This window comes from Carassius auratus, chromosome 34, assembly GCF_003368295.1.
Source record: "Carassius auratus strain Wakin chromosome 34, ASM336829v1, whole genome shotgun sequence".
Classification (NCBI taxonomy): domain Eukaryota; kingdom Metazoa; phylum Chordata; class Actinopteri; order Cypriniformes; family Cyprinidae; genus Carassius; species Carassius auratus.
Genome location: NC_039276.1, coordinates 26,974,879 through 26,993,705, shown reverse-complemented (window position 1 = coordinate 26,993,705; position 18,827 = coordinate 26,974,879). Strand labels below are relative to the sequence as shown.

The 18,827-nt window shown below is 35.7% G+C and overlaps 1 protein-coding gene across 1 annotated transcript; it reads left to right on the top strand.

Annotated features, from left to right (window-relative positions):
* The first annotated feature begins 933 nt into the window (after positions 1-933).
* LOC113053658 (transmembrane protein 182-like) lies at positions 934-4,356 on the top strand. The gene is made up of 5 exons (XM_026218836.1): positions 934-1,240; positions 2,069-2,207; positions 2,563-2,661; positions 3,522-3,659; positions 3,810-4,356. Exons 1-5 carry the CDS (start codon positions 1,097-1,099, stop codon positions 4,031-4,033), a joined length of 744 nt encoding a protein of 247 aa, XP_026074621.1. The 5' UTR covers positions 934-1,096; the 3' UTR covers positions 4,034-4,356.
* The last annotated feature ends 14,471 nt before the right edge of the window (positions 4,357-18,827 follow it).

The following is an 18,827-nucleotide window of genomic DNA, read 5'->3' as shown; positions in this document are numbered from 1 at the left end:
AGGTAAATCATGATACATAGTGGAAGCAGTTGTACTGCTGTTTAAAGTTTGGGGTCAGTGGGATTTGATGTTTATTTATTTATTTATTAGTATTTTTTTTAAAGAAGTATCTAATGCTCTCTGAGGATTCATTTATTTAATCAGAAATACAGTTAAAACAGTAATACTGATTTAAATGTATGTTTTCTATTTTAATATATAAAAAAAAAAAAAAAAGTAATTTATTCCTGTAATTTATACCTGATTTTTAGCAGCCATTACTCCAGTCTTCAGTCCCACATGATCCCTCTGTTGATTTCATGCTTAAGAAACATTTCAACATTGAAAACAGCAGCTTAATAGTTTTGTGGAAACTGATGCTTTTTCAGTATTCTTCGATCATGAGTAGAAACTTTAAAGGAGCAACATTTATATGAAACATAAATCTTTTGAAACATTATACATGGTTTTCACTTTTGAAAGACAAATGAATGCATCCTTGCCGAATAAAACTATACATTTTTAAACCCAAATCTTTGAAGAGTAATGCATATAAATGTATATCCACATGCTATGTCTAAATGGATGTATTTACTGTATGAACCTGGTTTCAGCTTCATTAACATCCTTCAGAGTTCAGTTCTCAGATGTTGATGGGCTTTGTGACAGAGTTTGGAAATGCTGGGCTCTAGTGTCTTCATTTCCATTCCTCTCTCAGCTGATTGTCCTGTGGTTGTGGTGGGATATTTTGATCCACTCATGTCCGTGCTGAAATCCCACTCTTAAACCACTCCTCTGAGAGAGGCAGCAGGCACCTTCACTCAACTCACCAGAATAGCTCAATGAGCTCTACGCTAGTGTGCTGTCATGAAGCCCCCTCCCCACCCAGTGCCAGGTCCGAAGAGGACACACACACACACACACACACACACACACACACACACACACACACACACACACACACACACACACATAGACATCGGATCTCGAAAGAGTACTAAACAGCCACTTGGACTAAGAAACTATTTTTCACGCAGATTGTGAGGAGTTTCAGTGCCTACTTTAAGTGTGAAGGAGGAGAGACTGTTTAACAAGAAGTACACAGCTGAGAAAGATCATGAAGTTACATGTGGCATTATTTTTTGCCGGGCTCTTCGGTGCCTTGGCAACTCTGTTCATTCTCTTGTCTTTTGGCACGGACTATTGGCTCTTGGCATCTGAGACCTGCAATTCCCATTCAAAAGGTCCGGTTACTTTGCAGGTGGGTGGAAGTGTTCTTTCATTTCTTTTAGGGCAAAGAAAAAATGCTTGAAGTGGATGACTATTTTATTGATATGAATATTAGTTCTGGTGCATTATCAGAAGAGTCGATTTAGGGATGGCTTTTTAAAATAACAAAATGTATGTTTTGGATTTTAGTGTATCTGTTTTGTATTGAAACTAAACTGAACTAGATTTCAGCTCTCTGATCCTTACCGAAGCAAGATCCTCAAGCAGTCATGGGCATATTTGGTTTATAAGCAGTGACCGTTACATGACATCCTCATATACGTCACTATTTACAGTCTGAGTGTAGACTCTCACATGCTGTGGTTTGACACCACACTTAACACTAACCAACGGAACTGAATCTCAGTGCAGTGTCTATTCAAACAGAAGTCACAAATGAGCCACAAATGAGGTTTGCCTCATAAAGATTTCAGTTGAATTTGAAATGCATCCAACTCCATCTCATGAGAGAACGAAACTTTCACAAGGCTGAAATTCTGAAAAAAGTATGCATCAGAGGTCCACCCCTAAACATAACGGTCAGTGGTTGTATTATGGATACAAGTTCCTCTTGAAGGTTTCTAACAGTTACCAGTTTAAGTTTAATTCTCGAGCAGGGTTCAGTTAAATGCAATAAAGCACATAATCCATAATGTTCTTGACTTTCTTTTTTTTTTTGTAAACTGCATCACATAAAAAGCATATGTCCATCCATAGACTGCAAGTGTCAGTCCTCTAGTTGTTCATTACATTTGTAATTTCAGTGGCTTGACAACATGTGTCCATTGCTCTCTGACCTCTTCTCTCTGCTCCTTCACAGCGAGGTGATATTGTGGTTAACCAGGGTCAGGACCACTTTAGTGAAGACCAGGACATTACCTTTCATCATGAGGGCTTCTTTTGGCGCTGTAGCTTTAATGAAATCATGGACGGTGATGATCTGTGGAAGTTCTGGTTTGGTAAGAGGCTGTTATATTTCCTTTGGTGCAACATCATTAACTCATTTGAATTAATTGAACCTTATTATAAACTGTTACCATTATTTCATATTACAAAGTGTGATGTGCTCGTGGCATTTAGCGCTCTTGTGAAGCTCTGGGTGAGACGTTGCCACCAATATCACAGGGGTCTGACCTGTGGCCCTGCAGAAGGCAAAAAGAAAGAGAGGGAATAGTGTTCAGATTACCTCAGTCAGCAAACAACTCGGATATGCTACAGTTCTGAATCTTAATTTAAACAATCATTTATATGAAACAATGAATAATGAACTAGCACACTAAGAAAAAATGACAATTCTTCTCGATCTTCCCTTAGAAAATCAGCCACACGCGAGGCAATGCAAACCTGCATATCTTCTTCCCTTTCCATTCCCTGACCAGAGCTACAACACTACCAGTTATCAGACTGCCATAAGTAAGTTTATTGATTACTGACGTTGATTGATTTATTTATCATTTTAGTTTATTTAACACATGAATATTGTTTATGCCCCTAATGCCAAATTCCAATATCAGTATCTTTCACCTCCTCCACACTTCTATCTTTTTCGATTTGTTTTAAAATTCAGTTTATTAATATTTTGTTATATTTAATTTATCCCACTTCTCACCATGAAAATACCCATTGTAGCTGATATGGTTTTATAATAAAATCATACAAACTAATTAGACCCTAACCCTAAAATTGTATATATATATTTTTTAATTTTTTTAAATGATTGTTTTCATAATTAGCTTGCCTTAAATTTACATTTTTACATTTACATTTATGCATTTACCTGACACTTTTATCCAAAGCGACTTACAGTGCATTCAGGCTATACATCTATTTATTTTTTATTAGTATGTGTGTTCCCTGGGAATTGAACCCATGACCTTTTGCGCTGCTAATGCAATGCTCAACCACTGAGCCACAGGAACAAAATAATTCCTGTGTTTATTATTAATTAAATAATTAGCTTACTTCATTAAATAACTGTGTATCTACATAATTGCCTTGCTGTGATCTCAGCTGTCAATATGAAATTAAAACGAACCATATTTACTTTTTTATTGCCTTATTGTTCTCATTCTAAGTAAAAAAAAAAAAAAAAAAACACAAATATCATGCTTCACAGTGAAGCTACAGAAATGAAATGGGTTTGAAGTAGCATACAGCATTGTTTTTAAAGGTCTACCTTAGTGTCACTGCATAGTGTATAATGCTTTGGCTACTGTAATGTGAACTGTTTTCCCTCTGGTTTGTGTTAATGAACAATCGTCATCATTATTTAGTCTACAGAGGCTTCTGGAGCGTCTTTATGTTGCTCGGTGTGGCTGCTGTGGTGGCCGGAGGCTTCATTGTTATTTGCGCAGCTCCATTTGCCAATCATTGCCTTTATAAAGCAGGAGGTGGACTCTACCTCATTTCTGGTAAGTAAAAGATTGCACGAGAAGGTAAAGTACATCTCATGTGCAGCACTCAACAATTTCACATACATCTAATTTATACTTTACCCTTTATCTCTCTCTTTCGTCTTGCTATTCATCTGTCCAACTCTCAATGCTGTCTCTTTTCTCCAGGTTTCTTGCTTCTCGTTGTCACTGTTATGTATGTTTTTTGGTTAGATGTTTTGGATGTAATAAGCTCGTATAAGGAATATCAGACGTATAAGTGCTCTGGTTTCGAGCTCAGTTTGAGTTATGGCCTCTCTTTCATGTTTGCTCCTGTGGGCGTGTTCTTCTGTCTTCTGTCTGGTCTTCTCTTCCTAGTGATTGGCCGAGCAGTCCAACATCATTATAACTGAACCTCGTGAACGGTTTCAAAACAATTGCACAAAATGCATTAAAGTGATAGTAGACCTCAAAATTAAAATTGTCATCATTTACCCCCCCCCCCCCAAACTCAGTCTGCAGTCATTTCACCGCCACCTATCTTTCAAGTGGACCACTGACACTCCTAATTGAGATTGGTCCTGTCCCAAATCGATCACTTCATGTGCAGACTTACAATTAAATTGATTTTAATGTATGTTTTAGCTCTGATTCCCATTCACATCAATCATAAGACTGACAGACTGCGACGGGTTGTGATAAAAATCTCAGTTTGTGTTCTACTGAAGAAACAAAGTCACCTACATCGTAGATGCCCTGGGGGTCAGCAGATAAACCTCAAATTTTCATTTTTGGGTGAACTATCCCTTTAACCTTTAAACATTTCCAGAACCAAAAACTGTATTCCATTGATAAAGTAACAAAGGAAGCCAAATGAGAATGCAGTTTTAAGACAATATTACGATCCCTTCAGAGACAGACAGAAGACGAGACACTGACAGGTGCGTCCTTATAACAGCAGAATGGCTAAGAGCAATGACTCATCTATATGGCAGGTGACAGCTGTGTGCACTCTCACTATAGGACTGTTAGAGGCAATGGTACAAACATTAAACTTAAGCATGCATATCAACAGATGTATCACTGCATGCTCTCTTTCCAAACCGTTTGTCACATAACTCATTGAGGGTGTGTGTATCTATTTCTGCATGTTTGTATATATAGGCTATTACTGTCAGTCTTTAGTGTGTCTTTGTCTCTATTTGGTTTCACTCGGGGGCAACTGTAGGCCTCCTGCAATGCTATGCAGTGTGTTATTTAAAGGTCTTGGATAATATTGCACATGAGAAGAGAGCTGAGTGTGCTCATGCTGACTGAAAGGATTTAAACCAGTTTGACCATTTTTTCCTGAAAAAGGCTGCAGTTATACTGTGCTAAACTAGTTTTCACTTTATGACCTGTGAGTCATTTGATTTGTGGGGGTCCATCTACATTTCAGCCACTAGAGGTCACTGTTACATGAGAAATCAATGCGTACTTAAAACACTAGACAATGAAAGGGAGTATATGATGTTAGAAATTAATGTATGTTTGACACGCGAGACAGTTAAATAAATATAACATTATGAACTAACAGTTTTCCATTTTTATTGGTCTGGTAATATCTTGTTCATACTTTAATAAAAGGACCTATAAGTTGGTTTATACATTTACTAACAATGAACAATATATATATATATATATATATATATATATATATATATATATATATATATATATATATATATATATATATATATATATATATATATAAATAATAATAATAATACATTTGCAATTATTATTATTATTATTATTATTATTATTATTATTATTATTATTATTATTACTGTTAGTTCATGTTAAGTAAAGTAGTTTGCTAATGTTAAAGTGTTACCAAAATCTTTTTCAAGGCTGATGCTAAAATTCATGGGGCTTATAAATTTATTAAATAAGGCTTCTACACATTAAAGTTTTCATGGCACAGTGTTTGTTATAACAACATCAGTTTCTTTTTAACTTATGACAGTCTTTTCCGTTAGTAATTTTTATGTGTTTGCTGTAATTCAAATTTCTTATCTTAATTTTATCTTATATTATCTAATCCAAAGAGTCGGCTATATTATAATACAACATTTGAAGACATATCTATTTACAGTACATTTTTGCTCTTGGTAACAGGTCATTTCTGATATGTTGAATTCATTTACTTGTGCTTCAGGATTTTTTATTAATTAATTTATTATAATTTTTTGTTTTATCTTAAAACTGTCTACTATGAAATATTCACCTCCACAAAAATTGGTTGTAGCTTCTAATTTAAACATATCAGAGTTGTCTGTTAGATGTGGGATTGATGCTCCAGGTACCTTACACAACTCACAAGTTTTCAGCACACTCTCCGTGGGATGTGACACAGATGTGTGAATTAATTCTGAATGTGTTGAAAGAGAAAATAACTCCGCATCGATGCTTTGTGGACTCTGTTACCCAGACTGCAATATACTGTACATTAATGTGCATCACACTTTGGTGAACCAGAGCAGCTTTCGAAAGAGGTTTATCTAACCACACATTGTGTGTGTGTGTGTGTGTGTGCGTGTGTGAATATGTGACAGGGGGTTAAAATCAATCAGTCAGGAAATATGGACTGAAAATCAAATCAACAGGAAATATGTGAAGAGAATATTGACGGGACACTGACTTTCTTGTGATGCACTGTCAATAAATGCCTGTTTGTGTGCTGGTGCGAGTTTGGGTGTGAATGTGGTTACTTCCTTGGTCCCTGGTGACCGTTGTGTGGTTCTGCATGATTAGGCCAGATAATTGTGTGCTGATAATAAGCATGTTCACAGCACTGCACAAAACACTGTGTTCCACAGGACAGTCTGGAGCTGAATATGTACAGTGACCTCAGGTTAGACTGAGAGACAGTGACCTACAGATTCAGTGCATCAACACCTGTTTAGCACACGGTAAAATCAATGCATTTCTGAACTAAACAGACACAATCATGCATGTTTTTATGACAGTAATAGGACAAACTGGGGAGTACAGTTACATTGTTTTTTTTATTGTCTATTTTTTTCAACTTAGAGATCCATTTCTTGGTTACAGTGTATACAGTAATTCATTACACAGTGGTTCTAACTAAACAAAACATTGGCCACATTTTCTAAAATACATCAAATCATTTTTAGATTTAGGCCCCCTTCTATGGCGGTGTTTCCATCGCTATTTTGACGTGCTCACTATGTGACAACATGTTTCTTTAGCTTATGTCATTGCTATAATTTCTACTCAATTTTTAGTAATTAAATAAAGGGATTTCAGAAAGCGCAATGAACTCATCACTGCACTTTGTAAAAATTTTTTTTTTTTCCATTTCATATAAAAAATGTAATGACGTAATTCAACTCTTAAAAGTTGTATTTATTTATTGATTTATTTATTTACTTACAGTCATATTTGAAAACTTTTTTTTTTTAACTGGAATAATATTTATTTTTATATTTATTTCAAAAAATAGTGTTGGACAATGGGGAGCAGAAAGGCTGATAATGTACTGTAGATAAAATGCTTATATGGATGTTTTATATCAAATTAAACAAGATAACCTGCTGATTCAGATTATACCTTTTATTTAACATCATTGATATTGATCACAAATCAAATTAGAAACCAGACGTGACATTTTATATTCATGCCTCATAATTGATTTATGTCCTGTAAATCTGATAAGCTTATGATTCTTCATATTGATGTGTGACATGGTTACAGATGTTGGCTGTGTGTTAATCTGATGTAATCCAATACTGAAGGTAAAATGCTTGAAAGGTGAAGTGGGGTTTTTGTCATTCATGAGCATCATAACTCTAATTAAGCTCAAATTCGACTGCAGAAAGGCTAAGATTGTACACGCTACCATAAAAACCCCCTGTTACTTGTGTTGTGACTCCTGTTTGCCTTTTTCTCAGAGTTTTCCTAAAGCCCTATTTATATGTAGTTTTGTAATCCCTTTTGACGCTTTAGTCCCCCAGAATCTTGCTAGGATTTGAATTGCATGAAACAAAATGGCAAGTCTTATTAAAACCCGCTCTTTGTTTAGAAATGGTTTTACATAATTTCAGAAATGACTTGGAAATAATGAATAAACAATGTGTTATGTTAATGCACGTATTAATGCAGGGCACGAGCATATAATTAAGAGCCATGATTCAAAATCAACTGTGCTGGTGTGGGCAGGAAGCCACAAAGAATTACTGGAGAAACACAAATAAAAGACCCAAGTTTGCATGACCTGTGGGGTCAATAACATTCATAAACTGGAAGAGAATAACCTAGTGCGCTATACCTTATGACTTCCCATGTCTGACGTGACCAACTGTCTGTCTAAGATATTTACTGAACCCTCACACCATGAGATAGTGTGTTTTTAATTAATTATATCTAAAATAAATTAATCTCAAGTAAATAATTCTATGAAATGTATTTTTTGTGTGTGTTAAAATTCTCTGATCAATCTTCATGTCATTCATTCATTCATAACCTATCTGACTTTTCACCAAGGCTGTATTTATTTAATAAAACATACAGTATAAACCGTAAAATATTATAGCCTAACTGTGTTAATAACTGTGTTTTATTTAAATATATTTTAAAATGCAATTTTATGTCAAAGCTGTATTTTCAGCAGCCATTACTCTAGTCTTCAGTGTCACATGATCCTTCAGAAATCATTCATTCATATATATATATATATATATATATGTATATTTCTGGGTTCTTTGTTGAACAGGAATTTCAAAAGAACAGCCTTTATTTAAAATAGAAACCACTAATAAATGTCTTACTGACACTTTAGATCAATTTAATGCTTCTTTGCTAAATAAAAGTATTTTGTTTAAAAATTGGACCTCCAACTTTTGCATGACTGCAAACTACAAGTCTTCTGAAGCAACATCTTGCAGCATCTTGTAAGGCATTTTTCGAAGTGTCACATAAGGTTTGTTGTATAGGATGTTGTGATATCAATGTGACATGATTGATCGTCATGATTATGTATATTATGACTTCAGAAGATTTGAAATATGGTTGTCATTTCGCCTGACAGCCAAATCCCCAGGAGTAGCCAGCGGATACATACATATTCTTCCATTATTTCTGTATCTAGTAGTATGTCTGTGATTAGGGAAACACCCCGGCTTGGTAAAGTGGCACTCAGGCTTATTTGATTATTACACATGTGACAATAAAAGGGCAGGTAACGTCTCGTCTCATAACCCAGTTCCAGCTGCCCATATCATCCACTGCCTCCATGGCACACAAAGGGTTATTGAGGACTGTTGCTCCGTCTCGCTGGGCTTTTGCACTCTTCTGCTCCTCTTCACTCAAAGGCTCAAATGTCCCGTTTGAAATCTATTACATGAGAGATGCAGTTTTCTATTTTTTTTATACCTTCTTAAATCTTGTGATACATTAAAAGGTGTAATCCAGCTGAAATGGAAACTGCGCTTCTAGAAAACAAATGATGAGAGGACGATAGAGAGGCCAGCGCTGTGCTCCATCCCTGAGACCGTGAGGAGGCTCGTCAGCTGCACCAAGCAAAATTACATGTTGTGTTTCTATGTGTGTGTGTGTGTTTTCTTCTTCTCCGTTTTGCCATGTGATGTGGAGTGTCAGGTGGTGTGTGGTGGAGTAGGGGCACAGGCTTCTGAATAATTACTTGCAATCAAGTGGTACAGAAGCGCTCCAGAACCCTTGTTGATCTGCACACTGAGCTTCTCCTGATGCAGTGTGTGTTAGACGTGTAGCACGCTCTGGTCTTGTGACTCGTGTTTGGAGAAAGAGTCAAGGAGTTTTTGCTGCTCCAGTACTGAGGTTGTATCATGGTTCACAGATGAGATGATGAATACAATTTTAAAATTCAACTTAAAAAAAGAAAAGAGAAAAAACTATAAAAATACTGTAGGAAACACCTCTTGGTGAAGTGTGAGTTACTCTACCATATACAGTGGAAAATCTTTAGGTGGTTTAACGTTACATTATATGTAGTTTTTACTGTAAAATATTGTCAAATTTACAGTTTTGCAAATAAAAAACTATGAATTGCGATTCAATTTATGCTGAAAAACTACTTTTTAAAGACAATACCAAAAGTTGTATTCCATTTTCTGTGTGACACGTCACATTTGATTATATTTTATTTAAATAGTAGTTATGTTTCTTTTAGTTACTGGTAATTGGTAATGAGCATTAGCCATGTTTTATGGACAGGAACTCTAATTACATAATTCATTATGTAATTTCCAGCTTTATTAATATGGTTTTTAAAGCTAAAAGGCACTTTTTCAAGCTTGGTGTAATAACATTATATCACTTAATGGAATAGACTGTAAGAAGTTATAAAACGTCATACCGTAATTCCAGAAACGCACAATATATATTTTAAAACTGTAAATATCTGGCAACCACAGATGCCAGGTTTTAATTTATTATTATTATTATTATTTTACAGTGTACAATTTACCAATACATTTTCTTAGTGTAGTTAATGTTCTGGTTATTGTTATTCTTTCTGTTATTGTTGTCTTTTATTTGCATTTTTTGGAATTCTCAAATGACTGTTTAGCATAAATAGAACCATTTAAATCAAAAACAGAAAGGAAGAGTTTGGTAACAGGCATCTGACATTTAAATGGAAATCCATGATAGAATTGATATAATATCATACAGCATGGTCCAGCACAAATCTAAACAAATGCTGCCAGATATCTCTTGTTGTGAGTGAAATCTCCTTCACCGCTGTGCTTTTGCTAACACATCTGTTACATCTGTTGCACTTTGCTGTATAGTTTCAAACTCTGCATTGCTAAAAAAAACACTACTAGCTTTAACAAGAGTTTTGTGTCAGAGTAGAATAAACTGAGGACCTCTTGGTTGGAGATAGGATGTATTGCGTTTCAAATTAGGAGTGAGACAAATTAACCCCTGCTCTCTGTCTTATTAAGTGTCTGAACAGACTGCTCTTTGGGCACTGCCCTGGTTTAGGGAGAAGAGTGCTGGAGTAATTAGTTTAATTTGAAGCGGTTCCCCTCACAGCAGTGTGGAGCGCTGGGTGATCAGATCTCAGTCTTGGGTCTGACGGGCCGGGAGAGGCCTGAAGAGGATCTGTGTGGGCTCACTCCTCTCAAAGCTGCAAATACTCTCTGTTTGTAATGAGCCGCATGATGGTGGTGTGGTGAAAAGACCTTCTCAGCTCAGAAAACGTGCTTTACTCTTTTTTTCTTTACTTTCTTTTTTTTCTGCTTTACTTTTTTTTTATTGTTGAATTGATATATATATATCCAAAAGTTTGGACACACCTTCTCATTCAAAGAGTTTTCTTTATTTTGATGACTGTCACACTGAAGGCATCAAGGGCTATTTGACCAAGAAGGAGAGTGATGGGGTGCTGCTTCAGATGACCTGGCCTCCACAGTCACCGGACCTGAACCCAATCCAGATGGTTTAGGGGTGAGCAGGACCGCAGACAGAAGGCAAAAGAACCAACAAGTGCTAAGCATCTCTCGGGGAACTCCTTCAAGACTGTTGAAGACCATTTCAGGTGACTATCTCTTGAAGCTCAACAAGAGAAAGCCAAGAGTGTGCAAAGCAGTAATCAAAGCAAAAGAAGAACCTACAATAAGACATATTTTCAGTTGTTTCACACTTTTTTGTTATGTATATAACTCCATATATAATTCCACATGTGTTAATTCATAGTTTTGATGCCTTCAGTGTGACTCATAGTCATGAAAATAAAGAAAACTCCAAACTTTTGGTCTGTACTGTATATACTGTATATATTGATTTTGATTTCGATTATCTGTTTTCTCTTTATTAGAGATAATATTTATTTTATTATCTCTAAAGATGAAATTTTTTAGTGATATGATAGTTTGTGGTGTTTGATTTTCTGAATTCTCTAAATCCTTTCACTGTTGCTGTATTTACAATAATTACATAATAATAAATACTATTTCATTTATCAGAGCGCGCACACACACACACACACACACACACACACACACATGCACAAACACACACACACACACACACACACACACACACACACACACATGCACAAACACACACACACACACACACACACACACACACACATGCACAAACACACACACACACACACATGCACAAACATATATATTACATCAAGTTAAAGTAAATGAAACTATATTAAAATGAGAAATTTTGCCTTTCAGTTTTGGTTAATATATTTTATGTGATTTAGTTTAATGTCTTTTATTTCAAGTAACGGAAATGTTTTTTATTGTTTTTTTTTTTTTTTTGTTGTTAACTATGATAACCCTGATAAACAATTATAAATTAAATATGAATACTGGATGCTAAATGCTGTTAAATTCTGTTATATTTTATTTATCGGATTTTTATTTGTATTTTTTGGTATTATTTGACCTTAAGCTTGACAAGATCTCCATCGAATCGTTAATGGAATAAGACTTCTCAGATGTCACTGAAATGAACACAACTGAAAGCTCAAGTTAAATCTATATCTGAATATTACTAATCATTACAGCCATCTGAACAACACACAGCTCTTTTCGTGTGTGTATGTCATGCTCGTACAGTGACATACACACACACATACAGTACAAGTGTTTCAGTTTCCACCACAAACATATCTGATCAAAAGGTTGGGAGAGTTTTTTTATTGGGAGAGAAATGTATTTGCTTTGTGCGGTTTAGTGTTTTGATCCCGTTGCTCAAATAAAGCGCTGGTGTGAGTTCAGTAATCTGAGCAGAGTGCATGGGGAAAACCTAAAAACACCTGATTAGGATTCATCGGGTCAATTCCAGTCATATTCCTCAGTCTACAGCTATAGAAATGTCATTTATTTTGCTCATGTATTGCAGATCTTCGAGGCCTTAAAGCTTTGGCCAAATGGGACAAATAGATTTAATGAAAATAGAACGTGGAGAGAAAATAAATAGTGCTTGGTGTCATTGAAAGCCCAAGAGAGAACACACGAACATGTTCTTGTATTTACACAACGTGCTGTCCAAAACCTCACGTTCACATTAATATTATTATTATAACAAAATGCATAGCAATGTCCCTTAAAGCAGATTATATTAACTGAAATGCAATGACCTCCTTGTTTACACAAGTTATGGTAATTGAATTCATCCACTTGGAGAATTTGTCAGCATGACAGTAACGTATTAAAATCTGATGAGATTACTCATGTTAGCAGCGTGCTTTAAAACAAATGAGCTCACTTGTCCAACATGTTAAACACAATGACATGCACATAATCTTATTTATACCTTAAGCATATGATAATGAATAAAAAGCATCCTAATAACATGGAAATGATATTCTAGATCATGAAGACTGGGTTTGGGAGCATCTGCATTCAGGTTCGTCTGGACATGTGAGAATCAAAGCGCTTATGCATGCCACTTTATTAAATTATAGTATTACATATAGTCTTTAAAATACGAAAGCTATGACAAGAAAGTGGATATAAATCCAAATACTGAATGCATGGTGGTATATCTTTGTAGTATCCGTTCAAATAAAGTCGTAATCGCATAAAACGGCGACAACAGATCGTTTCACACTCATAGATTTATATCCTTAACCACAATGGGAGAAAATAAGCAGCCTTTAATCTCTCTCTCTCTCTCTCTCTCAAGCCGAGCCACATCTGGACAACATCTGTAGACAGCCTGAAGATTTCGGCACCAAAATGAACAACGGAAATCGGCAGAGCACCAGTTGTTCAACCAAATCGGAAGAAACTTTTGTGATTATGTGTGTGTTTGTGTTATCATCTGTGCGTTTTGTGTATTTCTGCTGGTTGTGTATGTTCTTGTGGGGATCTTGTCGGTTGCTCCTATACCTTGCCTAACCAGCCATTAGTGGGATTGCAGGCCTCCAGCATTTCAAACACCTTAATTAGTTATTCAGCTCCTTATTTGTGTTTGCTTCCCCCTCCGGCACCTAATTAATGCTTAATGGAAACTGCTGAACTGAGCCTGTGGAGAACTCATGAATATTGAAATTAGCCGCAACAATTTTAGAAAGGGTTGCGGGGGATAGAGGTAAGAACTGCTCACTGAGGTACTCATTACTTTTGTGTGATCTATCGGTAGTGAGCAAAGTGGACTTGTACAGAGAAAAACACAACTTCATGCAATACAGTAGACGCAAAAATACTTTTTTGATGTTTTAAATAAAACTAAGATGTGAAATTGTAAAATTTACGAGCAATTTCTAAATGAAAATTGTTTCTGCACCAGTTTTTCAGTGCATGTTTACATAAATACAGTGTAAATGTCTGTTATATAATGTGCACACTTAGAGTGCTGGCTAAAATGTTAACTGTATAAAGTGTTTTATTTATAATACAAAATTTTCAATAAATATTTCTACACGTTTGGCCACACAATGAACAGGACTTCCATGGAATTCTGCATTTCTGTGTAATTTAAAAAAAAACAAAACAAGAGAAAAGATTTTTAAAAGGTATATATATTTTTAAAATGTCTAAAGTTAGGTTTACTTATTGGTATTTTCCTGGTTAAAAAAATTCTAATAATTCTGGAATTATTAAAGGAATGTCATGGGCACAGACATTGAAATATAGACTTTTTAAACAAATCTCTTTGTTGGTTTTAACGCTACATTAAGACATTAACATTTTATCATAGCTATTATGTTCAAGGGAAATATTTAAACAGATTTTATTTATCTCCACATGTTCTCTGTTTGATAAACAAATATAAGATTGAAGTCATGCATTTGTACTCACATTCCAGCATAAAAAAGTGTGTGTATAACCTTTCATTAATTTGGTTTCTTTACATGTTGGTTTTCATTCTTTTCTCTCCAATGCTTTTATTTTCTCTTTTATTCATATTTTACTCCCCAAAATCCTTGGTGTAAGTTTTGCAAGTTTTGTTCTCTGAGTTTATCTCTCGTCCACCTTTTTCCTATCAACTAAATACATACAGACTAACATAAACATGTTTATTAATGTTACCTTGCAGTAATGATCTGTCATATCTCTGCGCTGATGATTGTAGAATGTGGAAAATCATTTTTAAAATATACGCTAAATAACGCTGCTTTCCATATATTATGAGCAAATGTACAATTCAAATGGCCTTTATGTAAATTTGTAGCATTTTCATTGTTGCAATTATTCACGTGAATTCACAGCACAGTTGAATATGTAACACAACTTCATTTGAATAAGATTTATGAAAATGATGCCACTTAATTTATACAAAACAGGACAACAGGGCCTGTTTTGAGACCAGTGGCCAAATCAAGAAGTCTCTTCTCTGTAAAAAAAAAAAAAAAAAAAAAACATTTCACAGGTTATTCAAATGTAATTTGACTTGTGACAAGGCTGGTAATTCATGAACAGAAACCGTGCCTGTCAGTGTGTCGTGAATTTGCATAACGAGGACTCTTCTGTTTCCACAAGCATGGTTTTGTTGACGTCTCCACCTCCAGTCAGTAAAGTGTGCGAGCGCAGTTCATCTGAGCAGATCTTCGACTGACGATGGCCGGATGACTGTCTAAGCATGTGAGCCCTGGTAAACAAAATCAACCAGCAATAATAGCAGAGAAATTTGCCGAGGCTGTATGTGTGTGCTTTCTGAATGCTGAAAGGCATTATACGAACACCAGTGAAAAGTTTATCCGAGGTTAATAAAGTAAAGACTTCATGTTCATTTTATAATGTTGACATTCACTGCAACAGATTCCACTTTCACAGTGTGTTTGCATTAGGCATCTCTGCTGTGTGTTTTAGAAAACTTCATAAATTACCAAGAATGGTTCTGGCAGTTCGGAAAATTAGATTTGAGAGAGTTTCACCCAAAAAAATTAATAAATACAAATTTAAACTATTAAATTAAAGTAGTGCTGTTTCACAAGTTCTGCTGCTTTTTTAAATGCAATTGATGTTGCACATGTGTTACAATGAAAGAAAACAGAACATAATTATACAACTTACTCATTTTTGAAAATGTTCCTTTGTCTCCACACTTAAAAAAAATAATAAATGAAGATCTTCCGAACTTCTCCGGCTTCCAGAGATGCTTCAGATGTGGAGCTGCATGTTATTTCCACAGCTGCGGTGAATGCGCTGAGATCTCCTTTGCTGACTGCTTTCTTTCTCTTACTTGAAACTTTGAAGCGGCTTGAGAAAAGCGTTCCCAGTCACTTTTATATCTTCTGGCTGGTTATGTTTTTAACATATCACTGGAATTGCAAATTTCAGACCTGTGTTGAGCTCTAAAAGGATTGACATTAGAAGGGAGTAAATACATTCAAACACATGAATTTCCTCGCACAGGAGTATATAATTAAATTATAATAACATCTCTAGCTGAAATGTAGGGGGTCAGTGCATAATGTGTCACAAAGCAGATTCGCAATGTTCATGTATTCATTTATTAATTTATACAATTGGATGGATTCTGAGTTATACATTGTTTAATTCAAGAGAGATGAGGTTTATGTATCAATTTTAAATGGGACTTATCGATTTAATGTCCAAAAGAATTTCTTGCTGATATTTCTACTTTATTTTGCATTCAGCATAATTTAAAGGAAGAAAAAAGAAAGAAAGAAAGTTGACAAAGGTCCAGGAGACTTCATCCAAACTTGACACCCTTTTTAAAAGCGCTTGGAAATGAGATGACTCCAGAAGTTTTGATATGAAAGCCACGGGTCACCGAGCACACCGAGTCTTGTTTAGGTAGCAAAATATTAGTGGAGATAAATAAACATTATTTAAAGGATCCGTCAAGCCCTGTTAGATATCCTCGCCATGGTTCACTCGTTCTTCGCTCCCAGGGCAAGGACTATTTAATTATCGCACTAAATGAATAATCAAAAAGTCAATTTCCAAACAGCCCCTCGCTTGCCCGTGCGAAGAAGACAATTGCATTTACAATATCTGCATGCAAAATCTGTCTCACACCCCTCCCCATCGTACAACACCCCATATGCCCTGAAGCAGTGCAAAACTAAGTGCATAAGGACCCCTCCTCATGCTTGAGTTAAAGTTGTCCTTTACAGCTAATGATATGGTCCTCCTTAAACAGGAAGAACAAGCGTGCTGATGGTACATCATGTCCTACACCAGCACTTTAGTCATCTGTGTTCATCTGATTATATGAATTATATATGTCGGCTGGTCTTGGAATAATTTTGGTTCATGTAGGCCTGTGTTGTACGAGGTTGTTCATAGTATTTGCATTAATCATTTATCCAAGTGTTTTGCTGTGATGATGGATTTCCATGAATCCATTTTTATGTTTATCATATATTTAGCAATTCTGTGCATAGTGAAGACTTAATAGATTATATTAGATTTATTTATTTATTTTTTTTTTAAATACTTTTGCTTTTGATTTCTGTTGTTGTAGAGCTGACATCTGAGCCACTAGATGGCGTCACAGTTAGACAGGTCCTTCCGACCTACATTAGTCAGTGGCTGCTCTTCTGATGCTGGATTATATTTGTCTGTTTTTCACAGCATTTACTGTTACAGTGTTTCCACAGACACCGTGATGATGAAGGGCACACCTTTGATTTTATGTCACTTCAACAAAAAGTTAACTTTTCATCAACATCAGTGATGTTCAAGTAAAGTGTGTGCGGTCTGCTGTTCTTTATTATGTAAAACATTTGTTGATTTAATATCTGATTTGAAAAAGTTTTAAAATCTGATTTAAAAGTTTATTTTATTATGCCTGAAGTTTTTTAGTCTGCACGATGTTTCACTTGTCACTTACTGCCATAAGCAAATCACTTTGAATTATTTTATTCATTGATTTATTTATATTTATTATATTATATATTTATTATTTTATATTATATATTTATTTATATTTAGCTGTTGCTTAAAGTGCATCTATAGATGCTCACCTATAGGTACATGTGAGCACACAATTATATTTTAAATGTTTATTTATATTTATTTTTCCTCGGCAGTTACTAGAGGACATGATATTTTGTTATAGAGGCAATGTGCAAATTTTCATTAATTATTGCACATTATATATGTTAAGATAAATAATCATTTTATCATATACCCTTTTTATGATTAAATAGGTGTATTTATTTATTACTTACACTGTTCTATTTACTGTATTTGGTCTTCATTTCTGTTCATTAGTTGTGTTTTCTAATGGCAGTGCACTACCAGTAAATGACTAGTAAACTCTGTTGATTTTTAATGTTGTTTTCTTCTACACACCCTATCAAGTCCACTCCTGAGCGATTATATTCTGCCGTAAACCTCATTTTTCAGCTGATTGTGAAATGAACCTCTGCTCCTCACACTCACACATTCACTGTTGCTCAAAGCGTGGAGTTATGTGTCTTCGGTTCACTTTGAAATGCTCATCATAAACACAAACCGCGTACACAAGAGGCACTGAGTCAAATCGCCGCATGGTTTCTTTCATTATTGCCCTGTCACTCAGCTGGCAGACGTCCCCTTCTTCCTACTGTAAGGTGTAGGACTCTGAAATCGTCACTGTAATTGTCTAAACCTTCCCCGGAGATGAGTGTTAGATCAACATTGAGCCAGCGTTATTTGAGCACGCTTTGCTGAGCTGGTCTCAGCAGGGGTTTAGTTGTGTCGCAGGGGCATTCTGCTAAACGCACATGAATTTTAATAATACACTGTGAGTGTGGCAGGAAGCAAAGATCCCCGATTCCTCTGGAGCCCGTCTCAGCTGTAGCCGCGGCACTGAGACCGTGCCAAACCTTCTCTCTCCTGAGACTGTACTTTACCGCTTAGCTGAAGGAATATTCACTGAAAGGCATAGCTGTGCCCGGAGAAATGTCTGGGAAGTGTGACGGACAGAAGATTTACTCATCTGAGATTCTGTAATTATGCAAAGTAGGCCGATCAAATGACATTTAGATGGCAGCGTGTCTCTGTCTGCTGGAACAGCTATCCTGTCAACCTTTTTACGATCAGATGCTAGATAACTTGTTACCTGTCCACACAGAACACAGAGGCGCACTAATGAGGCTCCCTCGCCTCTTCTGTTAACCTGCTCTAATTGAATCTCAGGTGTTCTATTGTTCAAAGATGAGCCTGCGGGACCGCTGAGACGCCTCTCGCTCCCTGGATTGCCTCGTGCGAGATGGAGAGAAAGAGAGCAAGA

What these genes read in the sequence shown, in the direction of transcription:
- LOC113053658 (XM_026218836.1), top strand. Translation starts at nt 1,097, where the DNA reads ATGAAGTTACATGTGGCATTATTTTTTGCCGGGCTCTTCGGTGCCTTG. An exon ending in AAGGTCCGGTTACTTTGCAG is followed by an intron (nt 1,241 to 2,068) that starts GTGGGTGGAAGT and finishes GCTCCTTCACAG; the next exon opens with CGAGGTGATATTGTGGTTAA. An exon ending in TCTGTGGAAGTTCTGGTTTG is followed by an intron (nt 2,208 to 2,562) that starts GTAAGAGGCTGT and finishes ATCTTCCCTTAG; the next exon opens with AAAATCAGCCACACGCGAGG.